Source organism: Salvia hispanica, chromosome 4, assembly GCF_023119035.1.
Source record: "Salvia hispanica cultivar TCC Black 2014 chromosome 4, UniMelb_Shisp_WGS_1.0, whole genome shotgun sequence".
Taxonomy (NCBI): domain Eukaryota; kingdom Viridiplantae; phylum Streptophyta; class Magnoliopsida; order Lamiales; family Lamiaceae; genus Salvia; species Salvia hispanica.
Window position 1 is genome coordinate 27,251,021 of NC_062968.1, and position 26,607 is coordinate 27,277,627.

The window sequence follows — 26,607 nt, forward strand, 5'->3', positions numbered from 1 at the left end:
AGCCTCCAACATCTATACTAAAATATTTGAGCATGTGTTGATCCTAATTAGAACAATTTCTACACTTGCAAGTTTCATTAATTTCGTTCTGAATCAAAGGCCAATGAAAATTAAGGTGAAATGCAAAGATTAATTAGATAAATAGAAAAAGTAATTACTCCATTAATTCCGTTAAATAAAAATTGATTGAAATAAAAAATAAAAATAGATTGATCATCTATACAAGCATTTTGCCGATTAATTGTACATGCAATTAATCGTATTTAAATTTTGTTTCTAACTTTATAATTAAGATTTGTGGAGGTTATGACAAAATTCATTAATTGCGCATAATATAGTATTTTTTTAATAAATGAAAGGGATACAGAAATCGGTTACACTTTCCGTAACTGCCTTTTTGCCTCTAAAGTTAATAGATCAATTAATATACTTATATACCAATTGAAAATGAATGGCAAAATTGAATGAATCCATAGCTCAATTAATATACCTAATCAATATTAAACCATTTATGCACTCCATACCTAAACTATAGATAAAATTATGCACGACAAATTTAGTGATTGTAAAAAAAACACAATTCAAAACGCTAATGATGAGACTACTAATGCTATTATAGAAGCAATTGATACGAAGATAAAATCACGATCAAAACCATTAAATTCGTATAACCATTTCTATAGTATACTCATTAATATGACATACCATACATAAAATAAAACAAAAGCATATGCTAAATTCAAGAAATCACCCATCAATTTATTGCGAAAGATCGTAATAATAATTATTCTCGATTTCAATAATCCCAAAAGCAGGAAAAACAGAAGGGCAAATTCGACATTGCGCATACGGCACATCTATAAGCAGGTGTTGTTAACATCGGCAAGCGCTGAAACAGGGGACTTTCTTTGCCGCTCTCTCTCTCTCTCTCTCTCCGGCGATTCAAGGTGCTCTCTCTCTCTCTCTCTCTATCTATCTACGCCGTGACGATTTCTTCGACGATTGGCTACGCTGTGAGCATAGACTCCTCTCTTTTCTATTTCTTCCCCAATTTAATTTTAACGACGTGTTGGAATGGAATTTGTGCAAGCGCAGATGTTTGGACACTCGTGATGATTTTTGCTCCGACTGAAGAATGAATTGAATCCAGAATTGGATTCGATCGCATCGTCATTGCGGTAGGGGCGAGCTGTGGTGCGGTTTGTTGCCTCGAGCTGGTTTTTTAGGTGAGTGATTTCGCTTGTTTGTGTGCATGAGTGTGTTGGATTTGTGGCTGCATGTGAATCTGGAAATTTAAATGATCGGATGTTGGTTAGTGCGGTGTTTTGACTGTTTCCTCACTGTAATTTCTGTTATGGGGCTCTCTTCATGCATGGAAGTTGGTTTATTTGTTTATTAATTCGGAATTAGGGTTTGTAACTGCTGCGATTGTTGGGATGGATAGTGTTGGACGGTAATTTATGTGCATATTCTGTTTTCTCTGTTAATTGTATGATGATGATGATCTAATTTGTGGAATAGATAGCATAATGGATAACAAAGATGTAGAAATGGAAGACGCCGAAAAGCATGATTCAGAGAATGACATCAAAGAAAATGATGACAAAGTGAGCGACTTTGAGATTGAATTGAAAAAGGATGAGCCTCCATATGCAGTTACTGTTGCAGAGGATGCAAATCAAAACGGAAATGGTGATGACAGCTCGAATAAACTGAGTAGCTTGACTGAAATGGAAAGTCAAACTAACTGTGTAGATGAGACTAATGAGCCAGTGTCGGTTGAGGGTGTTGAACAAACAGGTGAAAAAATTCATGCTGAAAGAAAAAATGAAGGGGGAATCAGCATTGGTGCTGATGCGGAAGTGCAAGCTGCTTCTGAAAGTATAGTGGATGATATAACCTGTCTCAAGAATGGAGTGGTTAAGGAAAGTGATGCTAATGATGGGTTGAAAGAGGAAGATCCAGTCGGGAATGATGATGAAAGTGAAATACCTGTGAACAATGTGGAGGGAAATTCCAGTTGCAATGTTGCAGTGGAAAAGCCTATAGAGAGTATGGAGACTGAAGATTGTGTTAAAAATGTTTCCCAAATAGAAACAGCAGCGGAAAATGTTGCAAAAAGTGAAATGGCAGATGAAAATGTGAATAGTGGGGGTGAGTCTAGTGGAAATAATGGATTTCAATCTGGATTATCTTCAAACGAGGCTCCTCAAGACCAAAGTGTTCCATCAGTCGGGGTTCCACAGAGTGGGGACAAAGAGGAAGAATATGCAGCTAATGCAAATGAGGATAAAGTAGTTAATGATGAACTAAAACAACATGGTAATGAAGTAGTTCTTGCTGGCCCTGTAACTGATGAGAATACCAAGAGTGTGGAAACTGTAACTAGACACGAAGGGAATGATTCGTCTATACCGAATATGCATGAAGTTGCTACACCTAGTTCCATTGACAGATATATGCCGACGAATATGGGGAGCCATAGCAGAGAAGCAGACAAGACCTTTTGTAGCCAAGCCACACTGGTAATGAAAATCACAAAAATATGTTTCCATGTTGAAAAAGAAAATAAATGCTTCTAATAATCTTTTTCCATTGTCAGATGCCGGAGTGTGACGATGGAACGCCAGAGGACCAAGCAGCATTCATAAGGGAACTTGAAAGTTTTTATCATGAGAGAGCAACAGACTTTAAAACACCTAAATTTTATGGCCAACCATTAAATTGCCTAAAGTGAGTACTATTTGCACGTTTGGAGCTATGACTTTTCCCTTGGATCAAAATTTATTTCTTTATTGATGATAATTTATTTCTTTATCTTATTTACCTGTAGGTTATGGAGAGCTGTGATTAGATTGGGGGGTTACGACAGGGTAAGAATTTCACAATATTTGTGAATTGTGATGCCCCTTTATTTTTCTGTCTTTTGTTTCATTATTTCTTGGCATTGAAGGCTTGTAATATGATGTTTGGAACCAAAATTTTAGGCATAACGCTGTTTCTCTAGATTATTTGCTAACTTTAAATTGAGTCGACAACCATGTCTATTTGTTCTTTGCCTATATCACACCCTGCTCCCTCCCAACTTCTAACTCAAGAAATTTACTCACAAAACAATCTTTTAATGACTATAAGAATTATTTTATGTTCGATAATTTAATTATCTTCGATATGTCCCATGAGTTGGTGATTTTGAAAGTTATGTTGGATATTCTGGATAATGATATTGCTTGCTGTGGTGTTGGTTTTCTGAATTTGAATCTCTGATAGGTAACTGGATCCAAGTTGTGGCGACAGGTGGGAGAGTCATTTCATCCACCAAAGTAAGATTTTCATGCCTCTTCTTTATCCTTTTTTGACGTAAATCTGATTATTTGATGTTGCTCGTCCTTTGTTATGGATATTTTATCGCATTTACCTTTCAGATAATTTTTTTGTGGAGTTATTAAGCATTATCAAACTTGAGAAAATATCTTCAAACTATGTGTCTCTGAATAAGTGAATATTAACAGCAAGCAGTTACCGGATGCTTGTTTTATCTTCAACTAAATTTTCATCAATGAACTTGTAAAAATAAGTAATTTATAAAAAATGTGTTTTCATTTGGCTTCCAATTAAAAGATTTTATGAGTACCTTCACATTCCATCTGCATGTTAATTACTAATGCCTGTACAAAAATTTGCAACTATTTGAGTTTTCAGATATATAATTTATTAAGTTGTGAGAGGTGATTCAGGGAACTTGTCTTTTCATTGGCAGGACTTGTACAACAGTTTCATGGACATTCCGCATTTTCTATGAGAAGGTATAAATTTGAAGCCAACTTTGCCTTGTGTAACAACTAACAGGCATAATTCTGGTCATCATGGAAGGATGTGGTGATATTTTTCGTTTGCACCTAATTCTGGACTGAAACTTTACATTCTTGTTACTGATTGCCCTTTTAACAACATGGTGTTTCCTGGGTTATTAGCAGTAACTAAAGTCTTATCAGTTTTTTTTACCATTTAAATAATGATTCCATTTATGTGTTGTATCAGTCTCTTTTAGAATATGAAAGGCATAAGAGACTAAGTGGTGATCTTCAACTCCCAGTAGCAATGCTCCCTGAAGCTTCCGGTGTTATTACTGAGGTGAATTTGCATTATTGTAGATCTTCTTTTTAATTAAAATTTCAACCTCCTCTCTGTCTCCTACCCTCCATCGCTCCTAGTCCCTGCTGCTTTCTTTCTGCTGATATATACGCACTGGATGGCTATTCTTGTGCCACAGTATCTATGCTGTCACAGTACATATGGTCTACATCTATTTCATTTTGTAGATCTGGTTTTTGCATAAATCTCAGTGTTTGTCATACATTTTCATTCATTCTAATGATTGCGCAGAGTAATGACTATCAAGGATCAGGACCAGGAAGGGCTAGAAGAGATGCTGCTGCTCGTGCCATGCAAGGTTGGCATGTCCAGCGCCTTTCTGATTATGGAGACGTTGGTGAGCCTGTTATAAAGGTTTGTGAAACTATCATTTTGAAGCCCATCTTGTGACGTTTGAATGTAGCAGTAGTGTAAATTCAATGTCTCCTCGTATGATTTGATAGGACAAGAACATCAACAGTATGGTGAAGCGTGAGAAAAACACCAAAAGCATTGGTAAACTTTTTTCCAATCAAATTTTAATGCATTTGTTCATATTTTATAAAACCTCTATGTCTCAGTATCACTATCACCACCTTCCTCTTCTTTTATACTTCTAAATTCGACCTGTGGATTTAGCTTCTCTCAAGCAAAAGAGACCAAATGAGGGGGAGCTTCCGGTCAAGGCTATTCGTACTGAAACATCAAAGCAGTAAGTGTTGAGTATTTCATATTAGTAATTCCTTTCTATTAATCTGCTGACAGAATTGAGCCTTTACAAATTCCAGTGTCCTTAACTCCTGGTTGTTTGGTCTTTGATTGTAAATGTACTCATTGTGGAATCATGATCTCGTTAACAACTGACAACTGCACTAGCAATCAACATGAAAGATGAAAACAGAAATGCTCATCTTTGTTTCGTTTCCAGCAGTAGTCTTTGAATGCACATCCATCACTTTTTTTTACAATGATACTATATGATTTGTAGGCTTGTGACATCAGTAGTTGATGTGGGTCCTCCGGCAGATTGGGTGAAGATCAACATACGGCAAGCGGTATATTCGTCTCCGTGCTCCTCCTTCGCACCTCTTCACTTCACTCACGCAATTGCATGCATAAAATTTGACCAGTTAGTTTTACTCTGCAGAGGGATTGTTTTGAAGTTTATGCACTGGTCCCAGGGCTTCTTCGCGAAGAGGTGTGCACAGTCCTTACTAGTTATAACACATATTAACTCTTTATCTTCACAATTCATATGTATTGCGCACAATCTGCTTGCATTTCTGCATGTGAAACTGTAAAAAAAACGATGTGCAAACTTTGCTTAATGGCTGCTTAGGTGCGCGTCCAGTCAGATCCTGCCGGAAGATTGGTCATAACAGGTCAGCCCGAACAAGCCGATAACCCCTGGGGCATCACAACATTCAAGAAGGTAATCTTTCCATCGCCTTCCCTTCCATTTGATGTTCATATGAACCAAACCATCTGTTCTTCCGACAACTGAGAATCCACTGGTCCTGTGAACGAATTTGAATGTTATCCAGGTGGTCAACCTACCAGCCAGGATCAACCCACTTCAGACGTCAGCTGTCGTTAGCCTTCACGGACGCCTCTTCGTCCGGGTTCCTTTCGAGTCAAATAACTAAACAAACCTACCGATATCGCCTGCAAAAGTTGGGTCTGTGAATGTGTAGCTTTTGACCATAACATGTGCATGATTTTGTTTGCAGTTTAGATTATTCACAGTTGAGTTCAAAGTTGGTAGTGTGAAACATCATTAACTTATTAATTCTACAGTGTAAGATTTAAGAAGGATTCTCATTCTTTTCCTAATCCTTATGGTACCAATTCTTGCTTCACAATTAACAAGTCATTTTTTTGGATTTTGTGAGAGTTTCGACCTCGAATTTAAAATTTTCCATCAGTCGCTTAAAGTGACTCGTTTTTCTTTTTCGACACCCCAGTTAAACTTTGCATATTTTCTAAAATGAAAACATTACTTATCCTCATTCCATTTAACTTGCATTTGATGGATGGAGGAATTTTATCTTTTTCTCTTTATATTAAACGAATATAATCCCTAGGGCCATAACCATACCCAAATGGCCAAATTTGAAATGGCCCAAACACCATTGAAGACATAAGGACAAAAACCAAGATAGATAGGAAATTTGTCAGGATGTCAACGAGTGAGGGAAGGACCACTCTCATAAGGATGATGATGATGACGTGTGATGAAAATTGAAGATCAAGCTAAAGATATTTACAAATATGGATTGGCCATATCATTATTGTCTTCACCTGCATCAACCAACCCATCATCCATTTCAATTTCATGCATAGAAATGTGTGCCTCCAACCCCATCCCCTCATTACCATTTTTCATGTTTTGCATGCTTCAAACTAAAACCAACTTCACTTCAAAGACAAGAATTCTTGAAAAAGTTAGGATGATGGCTAAGTAATGCATTTTGTATCCAACAATATTAAGCAATTCAAGTTAGGACGTGAATCTACCAATATAGCAAGATGGATGGATGAATGAATGAAGTGAAAGAAAAGAAGTTACTTGGAATAGAAGGCATTGCCCATCTTTTAATGCAACTCTTGCAATTGCGCAAGATTCTTGAAAAACAATGCAAATTCAACACAATGGGATGTGTTAGATAAGATTTAGACAAATTAGTGATGGCAAGAATTCAAGAATTAATCAAACAACAACCTGCAAATATTGATGCTCATGACTACTAATTGTTTATTGCAACTTTGCTACTTGGGGTGTGGTATCTATACACAGACAAAGCTCACCCATCTCTCATAGGTGTGTGTGAATGTGTGTTTTTTTCTTTTTCATCTTTGAAGATCAATCAGTCTCTAAGTAGTTATTCCACTTAAAGGAAAACTAAGGGTGTTTAGCTTTTTAGGTTTTCCTATGGGGAAATTAATGAGATTCTCTTCTTCTCCTCCAGCCAAATTGGGGAAAATATTCAATATCTAATTTTACTTAACTTGCAAATTGAGCTATTTCATAAGTAGGGCATCAAAAAACTAGGAATGCATTTCCTTTATAACTCCAGCCTTCAAAGCAAGAAGATCACACACATCTCACTCACAAAGGAGAAACATTTTAACAATATATTTCTCCAAACCTAACTCGTAGCGAGTTTTACTTATTAGTCCAATCCAATGAAAAGACGAGTAAATGTAAGTACGAAGATATCGACAACATAGATAGATCTAAGTAAACATGGTAAGGACATGGATTCTAAGTTCGGGAAGAAACCTTAGCTAGGGTTCATTCAATATAACCAGCTAAATCCAATTCAAGTATCTAAACTAAAGAATATCTCCAAAAATGCATTGCCTAGCTATTAAGGAACATGCCATGTTCAAGTTCAATCCATGTGGATACGGCATCCTTAAAAACAACCCGGTTGATGTAATTCAGCGCGTCTCTAACGACATTACTAGACCATTTTCGCGCACCATATGCGAACCTCTAGAGCTATATATGGAAGAACTTCTATCTCATATCACCCCATTACTACATCCAAATAGTTGAAATCAAGGGTTTCCTTACTAAAAAACAATGTCAATAAATCACAAGAAACTGAATCACAATTCCAAATTGCATTGCATACATATAGAAACAAATATGACAAGAAAAGAAATGGAAACTCAATAGACATGCAAAGTAGAGTATTAGTAATATCTGATAGGAGTACATCAAATATGCTACTGCCAAAGCCAAATTAGAATCCTAGTAAACAAAATGTGCCCTTTTGCAACTGATGTAAATCAAAACATTAGTCAGAAGCATCACCAAAATATGTCCAAACAAAGTCCAACCTACACTCACCTCCACATTCATCCTCCTCTTCCTTTCCATCAAAAAACACCTCTTCTCCATCCCATTTCCCCACATGAAATCAACCATCAAAACCACCGCCACCGCCTCCCCCGCCCCACCCGAAAAGATCCGCCGAAAACGGATAATTCCCCGGTTGCTGCTGCGCCGCATTCCCCCCTCCCCCGCCGGAATTCAAAAAAGACCCATCCCCACCGCCGCCGCCGGCAGTGACACCAGACGACTGAGAAGCGCTCGGCGCCGCCGCTGCGCCCTCCTCCTCCTCCTCCAGCGGCAGGCGCTCGAACACCGCATTCGCAAACGACGCCGCCATCAGCACCACCGGCCCCGACGCCACGAGCGGCGCCACCACGATCCCCCCGACCACCTGCCCCTGCCCGCCGGACAGAAAAATCGACAAACCCCCCGCCCCCGGCGGCGCCGGCGGCGGCAGCACCGTGCCGGAAATGGACAAAATCTCAAATCGCCCGTGCAAGGTCACCACCGCCCCCGCCGCCGCAGGCTGCCGGAGCGTGACATTCGCCACCGTGCCGCCGCCGCTGAGGACGCAGACGCCCCTGCCGCGGCGGCGCGCGTAGACAGAAACGCTCTCGACGACGTCGTTTCCCGAGGCGACCTCCAGCACGTGCGAGCGCAGCGCATTGGGGCTGTCACGTGTCACCACAATCGGCGGCTTCGGCTTGTTCTTCGACCCCGGCGGCCGCCCCCTCGGCCGCCGCCCGCCGCCGCCGGAGCTCGTGGTGGCCCCCGCCTCCAATTCCTTCTCATTTGGGGAGTCTTCCATATCTGAATTAGGGTTTGTTAGGAGCTGATGAACATATCCATCCATTCTTGCATCTATCTCTCTCTCTCTCTAAATTCTATAAAGATTGAATTTTTTTCTGGTAAATATGGTTTGTACTAATATCTGACAAGAAAAAGATTGAATTTTTTGATATAGATTGAGAGAGAGAGAAAGAGGAAAATGAAATATTACTATTGACCAGAATCCAAGAAGTGTGATTGGACATCTACATCTCCATAAATTGAATAAAAGTATTTTATAATAAGAATTTCCAACTACTCAAAAACAGCAAGTTTGAACGCTCTCTTGTAATGATCTTGTGTAAAGATTCAATTTTTACGACTACAACTTGCATAAAAGACCAAGAAAGAGTGAGAAAAATTGAAAATTATAAAACCCTTTTGTGAGTTACGTCAAAGAAGGATGAAGTCTGAGGGAAGTAATGTTTCTGAGATGCTTTGCGGTGAAGTGAGAGAATCTAGAGAGAGAGGCGGTGGAGATGTGTAAATAGTTATAAATGAAGTAAACAAAGAAAAAGGGAGAAAAGTTGTAATATTATATAGAGAAGAATGAGAGAAGAATGAGAATTGTGGTGATGTTAAAAATTAATTAGATATGCACGGATTTAAATGTGAGGTATAAAGAAAAGTGGAAGAGGTGGAGAGCTTGGAGATGAGATGAGTATTTGGTAGCTTTGCATTGATTTCTAGAGAGGCGGTGCAGTAAAAGATGGGGGGAATTGTAAAGCAGACAATTTACTTCTTCACTGCTTTCTACGTGTATTTCTCTATAATTTAGTATTCAACAATTTAATAGTAAATGAATGATGTGATTTCATGTTCTTTGTTCATTGTTCATTGGTGGATGGGTAATATAAGGAGTAAAATGACAATAATTTTTTTATATAATGTTACATTGATGAATGATGATTATGATCAACTGAGGTTTGGATGGTTCATTGTATGCAAATTTTCTCTTATTTGAAAATGAAAGGGTGACAATGGCATGTATATGGTGATCATATTTTTGTCGAGGAAAAAGTTTGAATATCTAAAGAGCGAGCTTAGAATCTTGCAAATATGTAATTGAAGAGTAATAGATAGTTGTTGCACATCTATAAGACAATGAGGAGAATAATGAGATACAAGGCGTTACTTGTAAATTAGTGAAAAAAAATAGGAGAGAAATAATATCACGAGACTCACAACATGTTGATAGTGAAATTTGAAATCAGAAATTTGAAAATAAAGTACATTTTTTATCTCGCCACTATAAAGCTCATATTGTAAATTTCGATGGAATTCAGTCATGCATGTTTAAAGAATCAAGGTTTCCATTTCTTATTTAAGAATTAAGAGTATGGTGAATAAAATAGTAAAATTGAACTAGTTATAATCATATAACACTAATTTAATTATAAATATACAACCATTGTGAATAAGAAAATCTCTTTGCTAGTCTTGAACCTATTTAAATAAATTATTTCCCTTCCCACAATTCCATTACCTATTTAAATAAAGTAAAGTGATTTAACATATGGGGATTAAAAAATAAAAATGTAGGTGGTGTAGTTGGGTCAAAGAGTCAAAGGGTATGAAGCATGTGTAATGTGTCTGTGTCGGGTTATTGGAACTTCCCCATTTCAATCTATTCCATTTCTGAATATTAATCTTATCACTTTCCATTTTTTGGATTTTCCCATGCACCATTTAATGCCAATCAATCAACCCATCCATTCAAATAATGTAAGGTAGAAATAAAAAAAGTGTCAAATTGTCCCCAATTTCTAGACTCTTCCATTCAAATTTATCTAATTGCAAAAAATCAATAATTAAATGGAAAATAATTTATCTTTAATGTCCATATATATTTTCATAGCTTCAGATATAATTTCACTAAACAAATTGTCATGAAATTATAATTGCAAATGAATCCAATATCCATGGTTTTAATTAGGCTGATTTTAAGATGCAAGATACAACTAAAATTCGTCAATTTTCCAATAATTATTCATCAAATTAAAAACTAAACTCCGTATAATATTCATCTTGTGTTGAATGTTGAGTTATATGAATATATACTACTACTAATATCATGTGTCCAATTTTATTTGATTTAACTTAAATATGAACTTAGTTAGTAAGATATTTTTCATTATAATCCAAGTGTATAAGATATACTTCAAATAAAGATATTTACTAAATATGAATGCCATTAATTCTCTTTATGTAGATACATCCAAACAATTTAAAGTTTAATCGACTTATCACAATAACCGTGACTTCTTGATTCCAAAGTGCAAATGAAAGATTACATCCACACACATATAATTATTTATAAATATGAACGACAAAATAAGGTGTTTATAATTAATTTCACCCAAATTGGAAACAAAAAAATCAGAAAATGCCCCACAAAATGTCCCCAAACAGTCCCCACCCACACAAATATTGACCACCGCCACACCACCAACCAACCACTATCAAATTAATTTCTTCCCACTAATTTATTAAATTCTCATTTCAGGTGTACCCTCCATCCAAATATATCACTAATTTTTATTTTTATATTTTTTTATATTATAAAGTCACACACGTGTATTTATATTTATATAAATATATGAGAAGTTGAGAGATGAGGAATTATTTTAAAAAGAGAATAAAAAAATAGGTATCGATATTCTATTTTTTGCATTATTATTTCAGTTGACATTATCGACCGTAGAATAGTCTAAAGTATTGACTAATATGTAGGCATATAAGATGGTACTTCTCATACTAGATTACTAGATTAGAAAGATCACTTAAAAAAAATTATTACTCTCTCGAAAAAATAAATCTAGTTGTGTATGCTATAAATTTTATTTTGCAATTGGTTAATTAAAAGAGAGGGAAAAAAATACTCAGTGTTAATGGAGTGTGAAGTCCATACTATTTAGATATTTAAAATTTTTCATATTTAGAAATTGATTTGATTTTGGTGGAAAAGCTAAAATGATAAAACTGGTCTATTATTTGTAGGTGGCGATAAATATTATTTAAATCCAACCGTTTTCTTTAAATTAATTACGACGTAAATAAGCTAATATTAGATGGAGTACTAATTTATGTGCAATTTTTGGTGTCAAATAAGGAAATAGGGCCAAAAAATTGTGGAAAAATTAGTATAAATAATATCACGAATATTGAAGAATAAACACAAGGAATTGTTTATCGGAAGTTTTGGTACGATGGTAAATGTGTATATATATTTGGAGGTGATGAGGTTTTCATTTGAGCCTAAAATAAAATTGTACCACTGTTGAATTGAAGACTAATTAATTTTCTTTCAGACATAATACTCGATAAAAAAATTTATAGAGCAAGAAAGAATAATGGTAGAGATGAAACTATAGATCTTTTTGTTTGTACATTATAAGTCTCACTAAGTGGGGGTTCATCAAATGGATTGAATTTAAGTGTAATAACTAATAAATCACATTAAATCGTGTATTAACTAAACTTGAATTATTGTTGTGGCGTTGCATAATTGCTAAACACAATCTAGATGCTTCAATAAATCAATTTGGCTCACATTTATACAATTGACTTTAACTCCTAAACCATCACTTCCACGTCAGCTAATTTAAATTTTCTTCTAATTGATCATGATTAATTAAATGAGACATGGAAAATCGACATGCATGCATCTTCCCTATTTCTTGATGGGAGAAAAAAAGATTGTTTCTTGATGTGGGAAAAACGGAGGACATCACACTGAAATTGAGCAATTAAAATGGTTATTGAATACTCTATTAATTGTAGCAATTGACCACAATACTATGGAAAAACATTTTATTATTCAACGATGTTGAAAGAGTGGCCGTGTAATTAAATTAGGGAAACATAGATATGATAGCAAGTGGGCCCAAATTACGAAATTTGGTTAGGTAGTAAGAGCATCTCCTGCCGTGGATATCCCAGCGGGCGTCGGACCGGCGTCCGCCATAAGGCGCGGCGGGAACGGACGCGGACGTCCGTAGTGGACACGGGAGATCCGCGGCATTCCCGGGACGTCAGTCGCGACGGCGGGCGGAAGTCCGCCATTGGCATGCCGACGGACGTCCGTAGTGGACGTCCGACGCGATTTTTAATTTTTTTTTATTTTTTTACAAGCTCTATATATACGGCTTGTTGCAAGCTCTAAATATACAACTCGTTGCAAACTCTATATGTACGAAATTTTAAAAAACTCTAACGCATGTATTATCGTTGAAAATGAAGGCCTAAAACAAAAACATATCATGCTAGCGGCAAACTATAGATTCAACGCATATGTATGCTTTTTAAAAAAAAATAAAATCGTTGCATTTTTCCCGTATTCATATCTAAATTTTAATTCCGTAAATTGTTTAATTTGGTAAATTTGTGAATTTTTTTTATTGCGGGAAATCCGCACGAGAAGTCCTTGGGATGTCTGTGCAGTGGGAAGTCCTTATGACGTGGCAGTGTTGTGGGAGGTCCTTATGACATGGCCGGAGGTGTTTCTGGGAAGTCCGTCGGGAAGGGCGAGGGATATCCGCCCCCATTGGAGATGCTCTAAGAAAAATAATGAAGTTTGATTACATAACATAGTTCTACAATTTTAAAAATCAGTCAAAAGTAAAAAAAAATGAAGTTTGGGGTTATTTGCAGCAATGCGAAAGAAGTTTAGCCCACACTATATATTGATGATATATTCAACCAAGTTATATCGTTTTTTTCATGAATAATTTCAAACTTGATAATTTTTCTAATTTTTAGAATCATAAGTTGAGCTAGAAGCCCAGAATTTAACCAAACTTCTCATGGTTAGTTTGACAATTTGCCCTATTCAACACTATATTTAAAGCACGACAAGCACGTGGACAGGTGGACGACTGGACTGTGAAGACATGCGATGGTACCATGTTTTTCGCTCTTTTTTCAAATAAATGAGTTGGGTAAGATAATGTGACTGAAAAATGAGACTGAATTGTGGATAAACTTTAGCGTTTTATAAATGCAAACCATATAGAAAATGATAGTATAATAAGAATTTTCCAAATAATTTAGCAACTTGAAATAGGGGATGGGCATACAAGAAGTCAAATATTGATGCAATCATATACCTCCAAATTAACATCTTTAGCCCTACCACACATCACCACTTGGGCTCCAAAAATCTATATGCCCATTTTGAGATGACATTTGCTACTTTGGTGCTAAATTCTTAGTACACAAACATATCTTATTTGTTCCTCTAAACATTGTGTGAGGAAGGGAGAGATGACTAATCCTACTCCATATGTTTATACAAGAAAATGATTTATATTTTATACTTATAAAGCATGATGACTTGATTGCATTGAATCATATGAAGTCAAACCCATTTTATTCATTTAGTGTGTGAACATGGGCATGTGAACACTAATAAGTGCACAAACAATATTTTCTTGCAATCTTCTTTCTTGCCAATGTCAAATATAGTAGGTGGAAACAATGATGAGGGGCACCCACCTAGCTACTACTAATTTAATCTGTGCAATTTCCATGTATATAATCACATAATGCATACTAATTTATCATACATATATCTTGATTGATATACTAATTTAGGTTATAGCCTTACTAATCATCTAGCATGAAACATATAATGTAATTTGATTAATTCTTTTTGTAAAGAGATCATTGTCATTGAAATTTGGTTAAATTTTAGTAAGTTCCATAGCATTTGAAAGCAAAATATTAAATCAAAGTTTCAATATTTCTCAATTCTCCTACATGTGAAAAATAAGTAAAGAATCTAGTTGTTTCCACCATATGCATATGATCTAATCATGCTTTTAATAGTTTTTCAATTGATGACAATAACAACTCAATCTTTCAGGGATCAATATATGTTCATCACCTCGACACAAGAACATGGAACCATGACAATTCCTTCATGTTCTGCCTAAACTTGTTGCTACATCTAGTGGTTTATAATAGGTAAAAAGAATCCTATTTTTCTATTTATTTAAAAGATACTACTCCTATTTTATATTTAAACACACAAAAACAAATTAACACATCGAGAGGGCCACACCAAGCAAAAGTTTGATTAAGGTCTATATACAATTAAACACCAATTATTGTCCTGCTTAAAGAAATCAAAAGAAAGTTCAAAGTTGTTAAGAGCTTTTTAGTAGTGCATAATAGAAAATTACTATCTATACATCTCTTTTGCATAAGGGGCCAAAAGAAGAAAAAAATAGTCATGTGTTGTGGCATACTTTTATTTAATTAGTGATGCTAACTAGTATGGGAAGCAACCCTTTTTCTTTTCAAATAAAGCAGTCAAGAATCTAATTAATAAAAACATTATTGCAATTCCTATAATATAGTATCACTTACTGTAATATCTACTAAAATGAAAAATAAGACAATGAGCATATAATGGTTGAAATAAAGAGATAATGTGACCATATTGGCTATCAACAAGAGTCATCATATATTCATCAAGTCGACAAGAAATAGTCAAATTACACAATCAATGTATCTCAATTGGTCAACAGGTTGAAACAATTATGTTTTTGCAAATTCAAGCAAATGAATTCTTCATTCAACAAACATGTCCAACAACTCAGCAGCAAAATTTGAAAATAAATTTTACCTAAAATGTTTTCATGGAAACACAAAAGAAGACTGTAAAAAAGATGCACAAGAAAAGCATAACATGATATAAGTCAAAGAGATACTTTCTCCACCAACTGCATTTTTTTCTCAGCCTGTACGGGTTAAATACACAAGAATACCAAAACGGAATTTTACAAAATGTATATAAAGACCATGACCATCGACATTCAACGTTCCATGATCTAGACTGCTTACAGAACTCTAGTTACATCCCGTGATTTAAACTTTGGTTTCAGATTTTGAATTTGTGCATACCGGTTTATTTCTATCGCTTTTGGCTGCAATCGTAGTCATTAGTAGCCTAAATGGGGATAAGATGAAGACCAAGTAACTTAAATGAGATAATGTCATTGAGATGCATCGGAAGAAAAATCAGGTGTGAGAATGTCCGAAACAACATAGAGCATGCCACACAGAGGAAATTATCTTTAAAACTGCAAACCAGAAATTCTTGTCCTAGTTAACATTTAGGGGGATGTTTATCTCACAAAGTGTTGACTCAATCTCGTTATTTATTGACTCTGATATTAAATATCTAGAGGCAAAAGTTATAACTGAATCCCAATCTTAAGATGTTGGCGAAGAATAGCTTCAATTCTTGTTCTAGAGATTTTCAAGCCTTAGACTCAAATTGGTGCAATTGCTGCCAACTTGGATCATGATGTTTTAGGGAAGCATGCGTGGAAATCAATGTAATTACAAGAAAATATGAGTTTTGGTATATAAGAAAATCGACTACCACTTTGCACAATCCAAAGCCTTTGCAAAAGAACACATTATACAGATAATTTATTTACTGGCAAACTTTTATGCATATGTGGAATCATTATCATCCTGAAAAGTTGCAAGCTGCTTAATGAAATAACAATATTTAAAACTATAACTATTAGCAAACATCAAAGCAAGCAATTCTCTACTCAAGATAACACTATCGAATAAATGATGGTCAAATAAGATTCTGAAAAAGAAGAATCGTCAACGTGTTTATATGATTAACATTATAACATAGAAAAAAATGGCTAAAATATCCCTTGAGAATTTTGGTCAAGCAATTGAATTTTTTTATAGCATGCTCGCGAGTTCTTGATTTTTTGTTTCACCATCACTATTGCATCAGATAATAAGACATACACATCAATAAGTCAGTTTTTTAGCAATTACGCGTTCAAAGAGTATATCAATCTTTACTTAGGAAGCTCTGTGGCGTCATCATCATATTATAAAACCACAGTTCCAACTTCCATGTTTTTTCCCTGAATTCCCAATTCTTGATAATCGCGTATTCACTCATATGAGGGAACATCTGGACCATATAGACTCTAAACATCTTCTTCTTCCACTAAAACTATCTAAACGAATAAAACCAATAATCGTTCGAGTATTCATCACCAACTATCAATCACAATGACCATAAACGAGTCCGATTCGAACAATTCTACAACAAAATGAAGAGTGCAGACATCTCAAATGGTACAAACAACAAAACTTCAAGCCATAAACTCTTTGATCATTTATTCAAAAATTCGGACTCTGGATACACAAAAAAGACCTACTCCAGCTATTTCATAGTATACACACATGTATAAATTAGTAAAGACGAAACTATCACAACACAAAAAATTTCAGATCATTCAAGGCTTTCAAGCTAATTAAACTTACTAACCATCTCGATCTTCCAATAACTTCACTCAGATTTTTTCACTCCACTTTTGTTCCCGTAAATCAATCCGGTTTCCTGCAAATTCATCAATTTTCCCAATTCAATCAAAATCAAAAGCTCCTCCAAAAATGCAAAATTCAGTACTAAACTAACCTGAGGATCTGGAATCGGTTTCCTCTTCTCAACATACCGGTAAGAATCTGACGCCGCCGCCAACGCAGCTCGTTCCTGCAAATTCGAAACAAATCGAAAAATTAGGGGGAAATGGACAAATTAAACACAAATACGATTGCGTTTCTACCTCTTGCTCTCTTTTGAGCTGCTGCGACGGCCGAACCCAGAGGAAATAAGCTAGGGTTCCAGCGACCGCCCACGACGCTAAACTGCTGCCGCCTCTGAGGCCGCCCATAGAATTTCCAACAAAGGACCTCGCGTTACCGATTGCTCTCCTCCAACCGCCCGACATTGGCGAGGTTTTTTCCCTTCAAATTTTGTTTTCGGTTCCAAAAATCTCTCACTGATTTGGAATTGGGGATTTCTTGCTATTCAGTTCAGTGGCGATTTGCAGTGGAGGCGGAATCCAGTGTGACAGGTGTATCTCTGGGACCATGTTGACTCAGATGTGGCGTGACATAATTGGTCCACGTCGTTAAAGCGAAGACGCCAAAATATATAGGCGACGTGTCACAATTATGACTGCATAATTACTAAATGGGCCTCAGTTTTTTATATACGAACCCATGTAGGAATTTGTTTGCCCCAAATTTTGTCATCAATCTAATGAATTAAATTTTTTACTCATAAATGCCCACTTATTACATGAACATTAATTTTATATTTAATTATAAATTTATACTAACTTCTTTATAGCCTTACATTAGTTTCAATCATAATCTCTATTTATGGCTATGGGTGTATTTTATTTTGAGGCCATTTGGGTGTGGGTTTTAGAAACAATAGCATATTGCAAAACTGCATAGTCAGTGAATATATTTGACTGATTTTCCAAAACATCATTCATATTGAATATAAGCATTTTTTAGCTATCCCCAAGACAGAAATTTCATAATACACGTCTCAATTCGCTGATTTTTTAAAATTTGGGATCGAGACATGTGATTTTTTTTTTTTTGGAATAAGAATTTTTGACTTTTTCTCTTTTTGTTGTCTAATTATTTTCCACACCAAGTATATGAATGGACTGAACTACATAATATCTTTATTTAATAAATCAGTAGTGGGTTAGAAAATTTTATTTAATAATTCGAACACTATGATAACTTTGCACACACTAACACCATGTTATATTATATTATTTTATTTTACTAAGATCCCCCAAACTTCAATTCAATCTTTGTCGGAAGTCTCAACACCCAACCAATGGATTTCACATTCGATTTTTTTTTTTGAAATATGGTCCAAACTCCAACATAGTAACCAATTTTTCCCCTTTCCATTATTTTATTACCAAGGTAAAACATCAATGAAAAAATTTCTTACGATCTTCCATAACTTTGTTTCTTAAATAGTTAAATATTCAATCAAATAAGAAAAGGTAAAACACTTTAGTATATTTTAAATTATTACCTACTTATCAAATTTATGTGAATTACTACTTTTGATGAATTACAAATAGACAACCAAATTTGTATGGCCCAAGACTCAAGTTCGATATAATCAATGTGCAACCACACAAAATCTAATTGGCCCACAACCACAAACAATTCACATGCAAAAAATGAAATAAGAAATTATGTGTTGAGACAACAAAAACAACATGATGTTTATGTTGGTGGACCTTAGTCCAGAATGTCTCACACTTCACTAAATTCATGAGTACAAAGTTAGATACTTAGAAATTTCTAATTCTACAGCCCACTCAATTATTGATATTATAGGTCCCAAATAAAAATAATATGGACTAAAACTCCTAGCTTCAAATATAGAGTAAGACCTTGATTTGCTCCAAATTTTTACACGATTGTCAATTTTCATTGAATTAATAACATAACACAATATCATAACAAGAACTCTATGGATTGTATGAATTTGATTAATGTACGTAGTATATGGTTATTCGATCAAATCAAACAACATTACAAATGAGATATCAAACAATAAGGTTATAACAACAAAGACATAGTCAAGTCACCCCAAGCATACTCGGCTATCAGCGGAAAGCACACAAATAACACAAACAATCGTTATGTTCCCTTTTCCATAGATTATCTTAAACTTATTTGCCGTTAATGTCGTCCAATTTTTTTATCATTTGTGCTACAAAAGACATTTTCGGATATCGTCCTGAGACACTAAAATAACGCGTTTTTTCTCCAATCTCTCAAATAGGCACTCATTCAAATCTTTTGGTAGGCACGATACATGATTATGATAACAGTAGTACCATTGACTAGTGGTTTCTAGTTCTTCCTTGCAAACAAGATATGCTCAATGGTTTTTTTGCCTTTTTGGTTCTTTAATGCAAAAAAAAAATACACACACATCATCGCAATTCTAACTCGGAAAAATCAAGAATATTCTTAGTACTGAGTCTTCCTTGTGGAATAAATTAAACTTCCATACTTGTAGTGGGGCCAAATTTTCTTTAACTAAAACTATTAAACTTCACATGCATCTTAAACCATTTTAAGTAAATAGGTCACATCCTCTACCGAACTAAGTGGAACTTACCACTTTTCTTGCTTTCATTCTTCAATTATTTCATCCGAAGTCATGATTTGAATGAAATTCCAATATCTCAAATACATCAATCACACGATATGTCACCATTGAGACCCTACCACTTAATCAAAAGTCCAATGAGTCACAACATAATTGCAAAACATACTTCAAACTTTATGTCCACATTCAATGATCTGGATTCTAGAGAGAGAGAGGGATGTTAACCTGTACAAACTAGACATCAAAGAAGACACAAAAGAAGAAGATGAAAGATTGCACCACAAACATGTAAGCCTCCATTACTGCCAACAACAGCAAAGCTTCGATTCACAGAGAAAAAACACGAAGACGGGGGCGGGAGCCGGGAACGAGGAGAAAGGAAACTAAGCTATACAAACACATATCATTCGCAAGACTTGCCTGGCCCCGTCAGGCAAGTCAAGTCCCATTCCATAAAGTTGCATGCCCGTGAGACCGGCCAGTCTCTCCTGGCCCGTCATGACTGTAAACTCCCACCCACCCCTCTATGTCGACACCACCAACAGTTTTAGGACCCAATCTTCGCGATGTCCCTGCTTGATCGGTTGTATTTCATGTGGCTCTTGACGAGCTGGCCTGCTGAAATGGCGGACATTAGTGAGAGCTCTCCTGCCAAGACAGCGCCAGCGACAATGGTGGCCAGGAGCCGGGCATTTGATCCGGGAGACTCTTTATTCGCGCCCTTTACACCAAGAAGGTTTAGGCAAGCAGATTGTGATGCTAGTTGAGTTCCTCCCCCGACAGTTCCAACCTATAACACGCCACACGGTCACAGTTGCTTTCAGAACCCTCAAAACTATGATATACGTGGTTAGCAATATATGATGCATAGTAAGATCTTGTATACCTCAATGGATGGCATTGTCACTGAAATATGAAGATCCTTGCCGCCATTAATAGCCTCCATCATCGTAATGCAGTGGGAACTTTCAATGTTTTGAGCCGGGTCCTGCCCAGTGGCGATGAATATTGCAGAGACTATGTTTGCAGCATGTGCGTTGAAGCCACCAAGAGCGCCGGCAACAGCAGAACCGGTGAGGTTCTTGAGCATGTTGAGCTCGACAAGGGAGGGCACAGTTGTTTTCAGTACCTTCGACACCACATCACCGGTGATGACAGCCTCACATACAACTGATTTACCACGCCCTTCGATCCAGTTGACTGCTGATGGTTTTTTGTCGGAACAGTAATTTCCTGCACAGAGCAAGGTAAATTATACTAAGATATAACACAGAAAGGGCAGTACGAATGTAAGTTAAGGTCCCCACGAAAAAGCATACAGCCAACACAATGAAACAAATTGACAAGCAAAGACTGAAAGTCTGAAATATGACAACAATAGTTCGTTTTAGGCAGCCATAGATGAACAATGAAACAAAGCTAGTGCTCATTGGATAGCACTCACCAGAAATGCCAATGACATCCATATCTGGGAAATCATTCTGGAGGAAGTCCAAAACATTTTGAACCCCTTTCGAAACCATGTTCATTCCCATGGCATCACCCGTGCTGCAACTGAATCTTATGTACAGATTCTTCCCAGCAATTGCACATTGAATGTTTTGGAGCCTCGCAAATCTACTCGACCTGTCCAAAGATAAAGATACCTTTTAATTATAAGAACCTAATATTTAAAACTCTAAATATCAAGAAATTTATCCTGCAGGCTAATTCACCCATGTAAAGATAAAGAGTTCAATTAGTCTGTTTCTCAAAATCCCCAATCCTCATCTTGAAACACTTTTTCAGTCCACATCAAAATTAAAAAATCCCTAATTTAGAAGATGCAACATCAAACACCAATCACATCAAAATTGCTGATAGCTCCATACCTGAGTTGAGTCAATTTCAACCAATTAATAAGGAAAAACACAAGAACTCACATATCATCTGCATTCCAACCATATCTCAGCAACATGAAGACAAAAAAAAAAAAAAAAAAAAAACTGAAATCCTCACTTACTTGTTGAAAACGACCGACAGCGCATCAAAATGGAGAGGATCTTCGAGGAAGAACTTCAGCTCCGCCGCTCTCTTCGCCGACGAGAACCTCACCACCGGAGCTCTAGTCATGGCGTCCCGCAGCAGCACGCACGTCGCGCCTCCGGAGGCGTAGATCGCCTTGCATCCCCTGTTCGTGCTCGCAACGAGGCACCCCTCCGTCGTCGCCATCGGCACCGAGTACTCGCCGCCGTTGAGCAGCAGCGGCCCCGCGATCCCCACCGGAATCTGCACGTATCCCACCGGCATCTCGCAGCATTGCCCTAGAATCGAGTCGTAATCGAATCCTTCCACGGGCAGCCCTTCCAATCCCCTCCCCACCAGCCTCTGCACCGCCTCCCGCCGTATCCTCGCCGCCCTAAGGCAGTCCCCCAGCCTGGATTCAAGCGAATACAAGGGGATTTCACCGGAAACGACGCCGTCTACGATCTCCTCATCCCCCGCCGCAATCGGCGTCCGATCCCCGTGGAGGATGAACTGCTGGTGCTCCTCCGGCTTCGAGATGAACGATTGCACGAAGTCGATTCCGAAGAAGCAGAGGAGGTAGATGAAGGAGGCGATTAGGCATAAAATCGCGGCGATCTCGGAGAAGGTGAGGATGTGCAGCGGCGTGGAATTGCGGATCTTATCGCCCCAGCGGTGGAGGAGGAAGTAGGCGACGGAGAAGAAGAGCGTGAAGAAGATTCCGTTGGTGAGGTAGAGGGGCAATGGTAGGGCATCGGAGGCTTTTGGGGATGAGGGGTGGTGATCGACGGCGGAGGCCGATTGGAGTGGAGGAGGAGGCTGGGAAGGCTTAGGTGGCCTCCGGCGGATGTCCATTGAGTAGCGCGGCGGCGGAGAGAGAAGGGAGGGAAGCAGCGATGGTTTCGGAGGCTTGCTTTCTTTATAGTGAAGAATTAACAAATTTTCTAATTTTTAACTCAATTTCTCTTTTTTTTGCTTTACTACATAACTACTGTTGATTAATGAAATTAATAAAGGTGTTTCTCTCAATTAAACGTGAAAAATAACTGGTAATAAATAAATACATAATATCAACATTATTTTCTATTCATTCTAAAAAAAACGTCGACTAGATTAATTCGCTACGAGTATTTGGAGCAATAATTCAAAACTCATTTTCATTAAATATTTTAATTTAATGTTAAAACTTATACACTCTTTAACTAATTAATTACTAATATAATATGGACCGACGTGATCGTGATGCATGTGATTTGATTATCAAATACTCCTACTATCCAATATTAATCATAAATTGGAAATATTGCAAGAAGCCAAGAACTAATTAAATGGGAATAGGTATGCTTACATATATTTCAGTCACACCTACTTTTTAAAACCTATTTTAGAAAGAAAAAAACTTTTGGAGTTTTAGTAGCCTGCTTTTGTTGCGTGGGATTAACTTTGGCAGTTTTCATTTTCAGAAAATATGAAATACTATTATCATTTTTGTTAATCAAACAAATTGCATACTTAATTTATCAACTGTTGTCCAATCAATTTTATTAATTTGTCAATTTCACATTCAATTGGATTTGTGGAATTAAAGATTATTGAAAACGTTTAACTTTTGCAGAAATGTAGAAAGGTTGCTAGAAATGTTTCATTGAAAACGTTTATATTTATTACGATTAAGAGAAATAAATTTAATTTTTCGACAAAGTAGTACTCCACGTGATATTGCAAGTGGTGTCTACTAAGTATAGTTGCATGATGTTATTGAGCCACCTAGTAATCCTATCTCTGTCTCAATCTCTCTATATATAGGAAAATATTCAAAATAAAGCTTTTGTTATTAGTAAAAATTAATAAGCTATTTTCAATTAGTAAACAATAAAGATCTCACACTTGTGCCATAGAGGTGTTGTAACTACACGACAGTACTGAGAATTGATCTTTGATCATTCTTGCATATCTACCCATTCGGAACCAACTGCTGCGTTGACCTCTGGACAACTTTTCTTTTTTTTAGATACTTGTGAATAGTATACTCATATTTTTTACAATCATTTAAGTAAACTTTTCTTTCTTAATATATTTATAAATTCAAAACACTTATAAACTTCAGCTTAGAATCCAAAGTTTATTTATTACTATTATTCAAAATTTGTATAATTGATTTTTTAACTCAGATGAATCTCAAACGGTACGTAGTAAATAGAGTATTAAATATCAGAAAAAGAAAATCTCAACAAATAATTTCGATTGTCGCAATATGATATTTTGAATGAAGGTAGTCATAAAATTTTATAATTAATTTATGATATCTATATTAAACATAAAATATAATTATATAAAAAATAAAGGCATTATAGCAAAGACTTATGCCAAAAAAGATTCTCGATAATTAAATCGTAGTACTATATATCATCCAATCCAAAACTTCAAGTTCAGCTTCATCAACTTCAATTACTACATATATTATCAAAACTTCAATTTCAATATATACATATTTATAGTATATAGCTAAAAAGCCTAAAATAAATACGCTCAATATAACATCATCATCGTCATGTTTAGGTACCTACTGGTGGTCCAATTTCAAAAAAATTACTACTATAGTTTTGAACAAATCATAAAACTATAGTAATATATACTCAATAATGTGGTCCAACTTTAATTAGTACATAAAACACACATATTTTACCTTATACGAGCATATATAATCCAAAGAGCGATGTTACCAATTTATATATTTTTTGCAATAATGTTGTACTAAATGTATCATTGACACCATAACATTGTACTATTATTTGCATACTTCTATAGTTCTATCCATGATTTAGCAAATTAATTTTATTTAATTATAGATAAATGTTTTCTTCCAATACACAATTCTCTATAGTTTTATTTTTGTTTTGGATAATAATGCATATTTTTAGTACATACTGTCATGTTCTTTTTATTGTCCTTATGTAAATAGATTACGGGGGTAGGTAAGATGTCACAATCATATCCTTAAGTAAATAATTTTACTCATTACTACTCGTATTTACTACTCTTACTACTAATATACTACAACCCACGTATCCTATTTATAATGGACTCGTTTTAGATTTTATTTTGTCGAAAAACAATTATTAGATTCCAATTATATTTGAATATGTAATATTCCTAGTAAGCTATGTTCGACGAAGAATACAAGCAATATTCCATTGTAAATTTGGATTATATAAAATTATTAACCTTGTTATACCGACGATGAATTCAATACTAATTTTCTAATTATTTTATTTTTTTGACATATGAAATACATGCAATCACCTTTTAATTATAATGCAACAAAAGTATAGTGCAGCAAAAGTTTACCTCCAAAAGACTACCATCTTAAAGAAAATCGAGACCATATATCGAAATTAAATTTCTAGTAGACACACAAGGGAATTGGGAAATTACTATTAATTAAATAACAAGATGATAGTGTGTGTGACCAAAAATAAAGTTTGTTTGATAACTAATTTATAGACACAGATTTGCATATTAATTGGACAGTTGGAGGCTTCTCGAGTTTTCTTAGCACCATAGATAAAGTGCTTGCAAGACAGTTGGAATGTAATTAATAAAACAAAACATTATTTAATAATTTAATCATGGAAAGTTGATGCAATTATTACATAAGAGTATAATTATTTTCAATAGTTTAGGGCCACCTAAATTTTAATTAACTATTTATAGGTTTTCCTGTGTCGTTCCATCATTGATACTCGACAAATAAATTATCTTTATTGTTTGTCTAAAATTAGTAAATTATCTTTGTTTTTTTTGTTCCATGGTATTTATGCCCAAAATTTATAAATTAATGATTACACACATTTATATGACTAGTTAATACCGTGTGAGTTTTTGTACTTGAGACGTATTTACATAAAATTGTCGAAAATTGTGGAAATCATAGATTATGATTAATAGAGGAAAAAAACATATTATCGGAAAGGCATAAAATTCCTAAAAAGTTTAGCGTTAAATGTAGCAATTATTGGGCTTCAAAACAGTCACTAATGGGCCCAATACATTTTAATCCATGTGGGCCAAATAGCCCAACCGTAGGAAAAAATATATTCCAAAAAATATTGCCAATATTCATAACTTAGTTTTTTTTCCCATTCACGATAACTAGTCCATTTATATCTTGATAAATGCTCCAACACAATTCTCCATTCTTACATTTTTTTCTATTTTTTGTTGTAAATAGCAAGGATATTCACAGGGGGTCAAATGAGTAATCCTGTGTTAATTTGTATGCACCTCAATGGAGTAGGATAATTGGTCTACAGATTTAAAGTTGTTTCATACCCAAAGACAGAGATCGATAATAATAAAATAAAAACTCATTTCCTAAAAAATTGTTCCATTTCTTAACGACACAAAAATAATTTTGATAATCATATTAAAATGAAAAAAATTCTACTGTTCATATTTTTGTCAGACTAAATACATTAATTATAATAGAATAACTATGATAGAAACAAAATTAAAGATGGATAGAGATGCGGTATTTTCAATTTTGTTAGCTGAAATCTCCTTTTCAATAATAAATATTCCCTCCGTAAGTAAATAGAAGTTCCATTTTTATATTTTAGTTCATTGACAAATAGAAGTCTTAATTTATTTTTAATATAAATAATAATATGATCATACTAAATATATTTTATTTAAAACTAATATACTATAGAAATGAAATTTATATTTCATAAAATTCCTTTCCATTCCTTTTTAGTAACATTTCTAAAAACATGTGATGCTTAAGAGCATCCACAATGGC

The 26,607-nt window shown here is 35.4% G+C and overlaps 4 protein-coding genes across 9 annotated transcripts; 1 reads left to right on the forward strand and 3 right to left on the reverse strand.

Annotated features, from left to right (window-relative positions):
* Positions 1-901: 901 nt before the first annotated feature.
* LOC125221606 (AT-rich interactive domain-containing protein 5-like) lies at positions 902-5,967 on the forward strand. 4 transcript variants are annotated; one of them, XR_007176390.1, is made up of 15 exons: positions 902-947; positions 1,096-1,226; positions 1,522-2,525; positions 2,603-2,733; positions 2,834-2,873; positions 3,271-3,323; positions 3,761-3,806; positions 4,042-4,134; positions 4,387-4,509; positions 4,599-4,650; positions 4,774-4,846; positions 5,123-5,189; positions 5,265-5,332; positions 5,474-5,566; positions 5,679-5,967. XR_007176390.1 is itself a non-coding variant. In XM_048123758.1 (15 exons), the coding sequence occupies exons 3-15, from the start codon at positions 1,530-1,532 to the stop codon at positions 5,778-5,780; spliced, it is 1,920 nt and encodes a 639-aa protein (XP_047979715.1). In that variant the 5' UTR covers positions 902-947; positions 1,096-1,226; positions 1,522-1,529; the 3' UTR covers positions 5,781-5,967. The 4 variants fall into 4 exon arrangements, 3 of the variants coding, with proteins under 3 accessions (XP_047979715.1, XP_047979717.1, XP_047979716.1); XM_048123758.1 differs by having other exon boundaries at positions 5,282-5,332; XM_048123759.1 differs by having other exon boundaries at positions 903-1,013; positions 5,282-5,332.
* Positions 5,968-7,790: 1,823 nt separating this feature from the next.
* LOC125221607 (AT-hook motif nuclear-localized protein 27-like) lies at positions 7,791-9,363 on the reverse strand. Its single transcript, XM_048123762.1, has one exon. It carries the CDS (start codon positions 8,829-8,831, stop codon positions 8,064-8,066), a length of 768 nt encoding a protein of 255 aa, XP_047979719.1. The 5' UTR covers positions 8,832-9,363; the 3' UTR covers positions 7,791-8,063.
* A 3,808-nt stretch (positions 9,364-13,171) lies between these two features.
* LOC125223594 lies at positions 13,172-17,677 on the reverse strand. 3 transcript variants are annotated; one of them, XM_048126802.1, is made up of 4 exons: positions 17,422-17,677; positions 17,274-17,348; positions 17,124-17,195; positions 13,172-13,363 (listed from the first exon to the last, which is right to left on the reverse strand). In XM_048126802.1, exons 1-3 carry the CDS (start codon positions 17,584-17,586, stop codon positions 17,145-17,147), a joined length of 291 nt encoding a protein of 96 aa, XP_047982759.1. In that variant the 5' UTR covers positions 17,587-17,677; the 3' UTR covers positions 13,172-13,363; positions 17,124-17,144. The 3 variants fall into 3 exon arrangements, with proteins under 3 accessions (XP_047982759.1, XP_047982757.1, XP_047982756.1); XM_048126800.1 differs by lacking the exon at positions 13,172-13,363 and adding an exon at positions 15,554-15,761; XM_048126799.1 differs by lacking the exon at positions 13,172-13,363 and having other exon boundaries at positions 16,947-17,195; positions 17,422-17,675.
* Positions 17,678-19,901: 2,224 nt separating this feature from the next.
* On the reverse strand, positions 19,902-22,719 carry LOC125222005 (3-hydroxy-3-methylglutaryl coenzyme A reductase 1-like). The gene is made up of 4 exons (XM_048124377.1): positions 21,805-22,719; positions 21,247-21,428; positions 20,689-21,035; positions 19,902-20,592 (listed from the first exon to the last, which is right to left on the reverse strand). Exons 1-4 carry the CDS (start codon positions 22,659-22,661, stop codon positions 20,350-20,352), a joined length of 1,629 nt encoding a protein of 542 aa, XP_047980334.1. The 5' UTR covers positions 22,662-22,719; the 3' UTR covers positions 19,902-20,349.
* Positions 22,720-26,607: the final 3,888 nt, after the last annotated feature.

Bases quoted from the DNA above. Each gene is read 5' to 3' on its own strand.
- LOC125221607 (XM_048123762.1), bottom strand. From the start codon at position 8,831: ATGGATGGATATGTTCATCAGCTCCTAACAAACCCTAATTCAGATATG.
- LOC125221606 (XM_048123758.1), top strand. From the start codon at position 1,530: ATGGATAACAAAGATGTAGAAATGGAAGACGCCGAAAAGCATGATTCA. The intron at 4,510-4,598 runs GTTTGTGAAACT...ATGATTTGATAG, and splicing joins TTGGTGAGCCTGTTATAAAG to GACAAGAACATCAACAGTAT. The intron at 4,847-5,122 runs GTAAGTGTTGAG...TATGATTTGTAG, and splicing joins CGTACTGAAACATCAAAGCA to GCTTGTGACATCAGTAGTTG.
- LOC125223594 (XM_048126802.1), bottom strand. From the start codon at position 17,586: ATGTCGGGCGGTTGGAGGAGAGCAATCGGTAACGCGAGGTCCTTTGTT. The intron at 17,349-17,421 runs GTAGAAACGCAA...TCGAATTTGCAG, and splicing joins AGCTCAAAAGAGAGCAAGAG to GAACGAGCTGCGTTGGCGGC. The intron at 17,196-17,273 runs GTTAGTTTAGTA...ATGAATTTGCAG, and splicing joins AACCGATTCCAGATCCTCAG to GAAACCGGATTGATTTACGG.
- LOC125222005 (XM_048124377.1), bottom strand. From the start codon at position 22,661: ATGGACATCCGCCGGAGGCCACCTAAGCCTTCCCAGCCTCCTCCTCCA. The intron at 21,429-21,804 runs GTAAGTGAGGAT...ATCTTTGGACAG, and splicing joins CTGTCGGTCGTTTTCAACAA to GTCGAGTAGATTTGCGAGGC. The intron at 20,593-20,688 runs GTATACAAGATC...GGCGTGTTATAG, and splicing joins TGACAATGCCATCCATTGAG to GTTGGAACTGTCGGGGGAGG.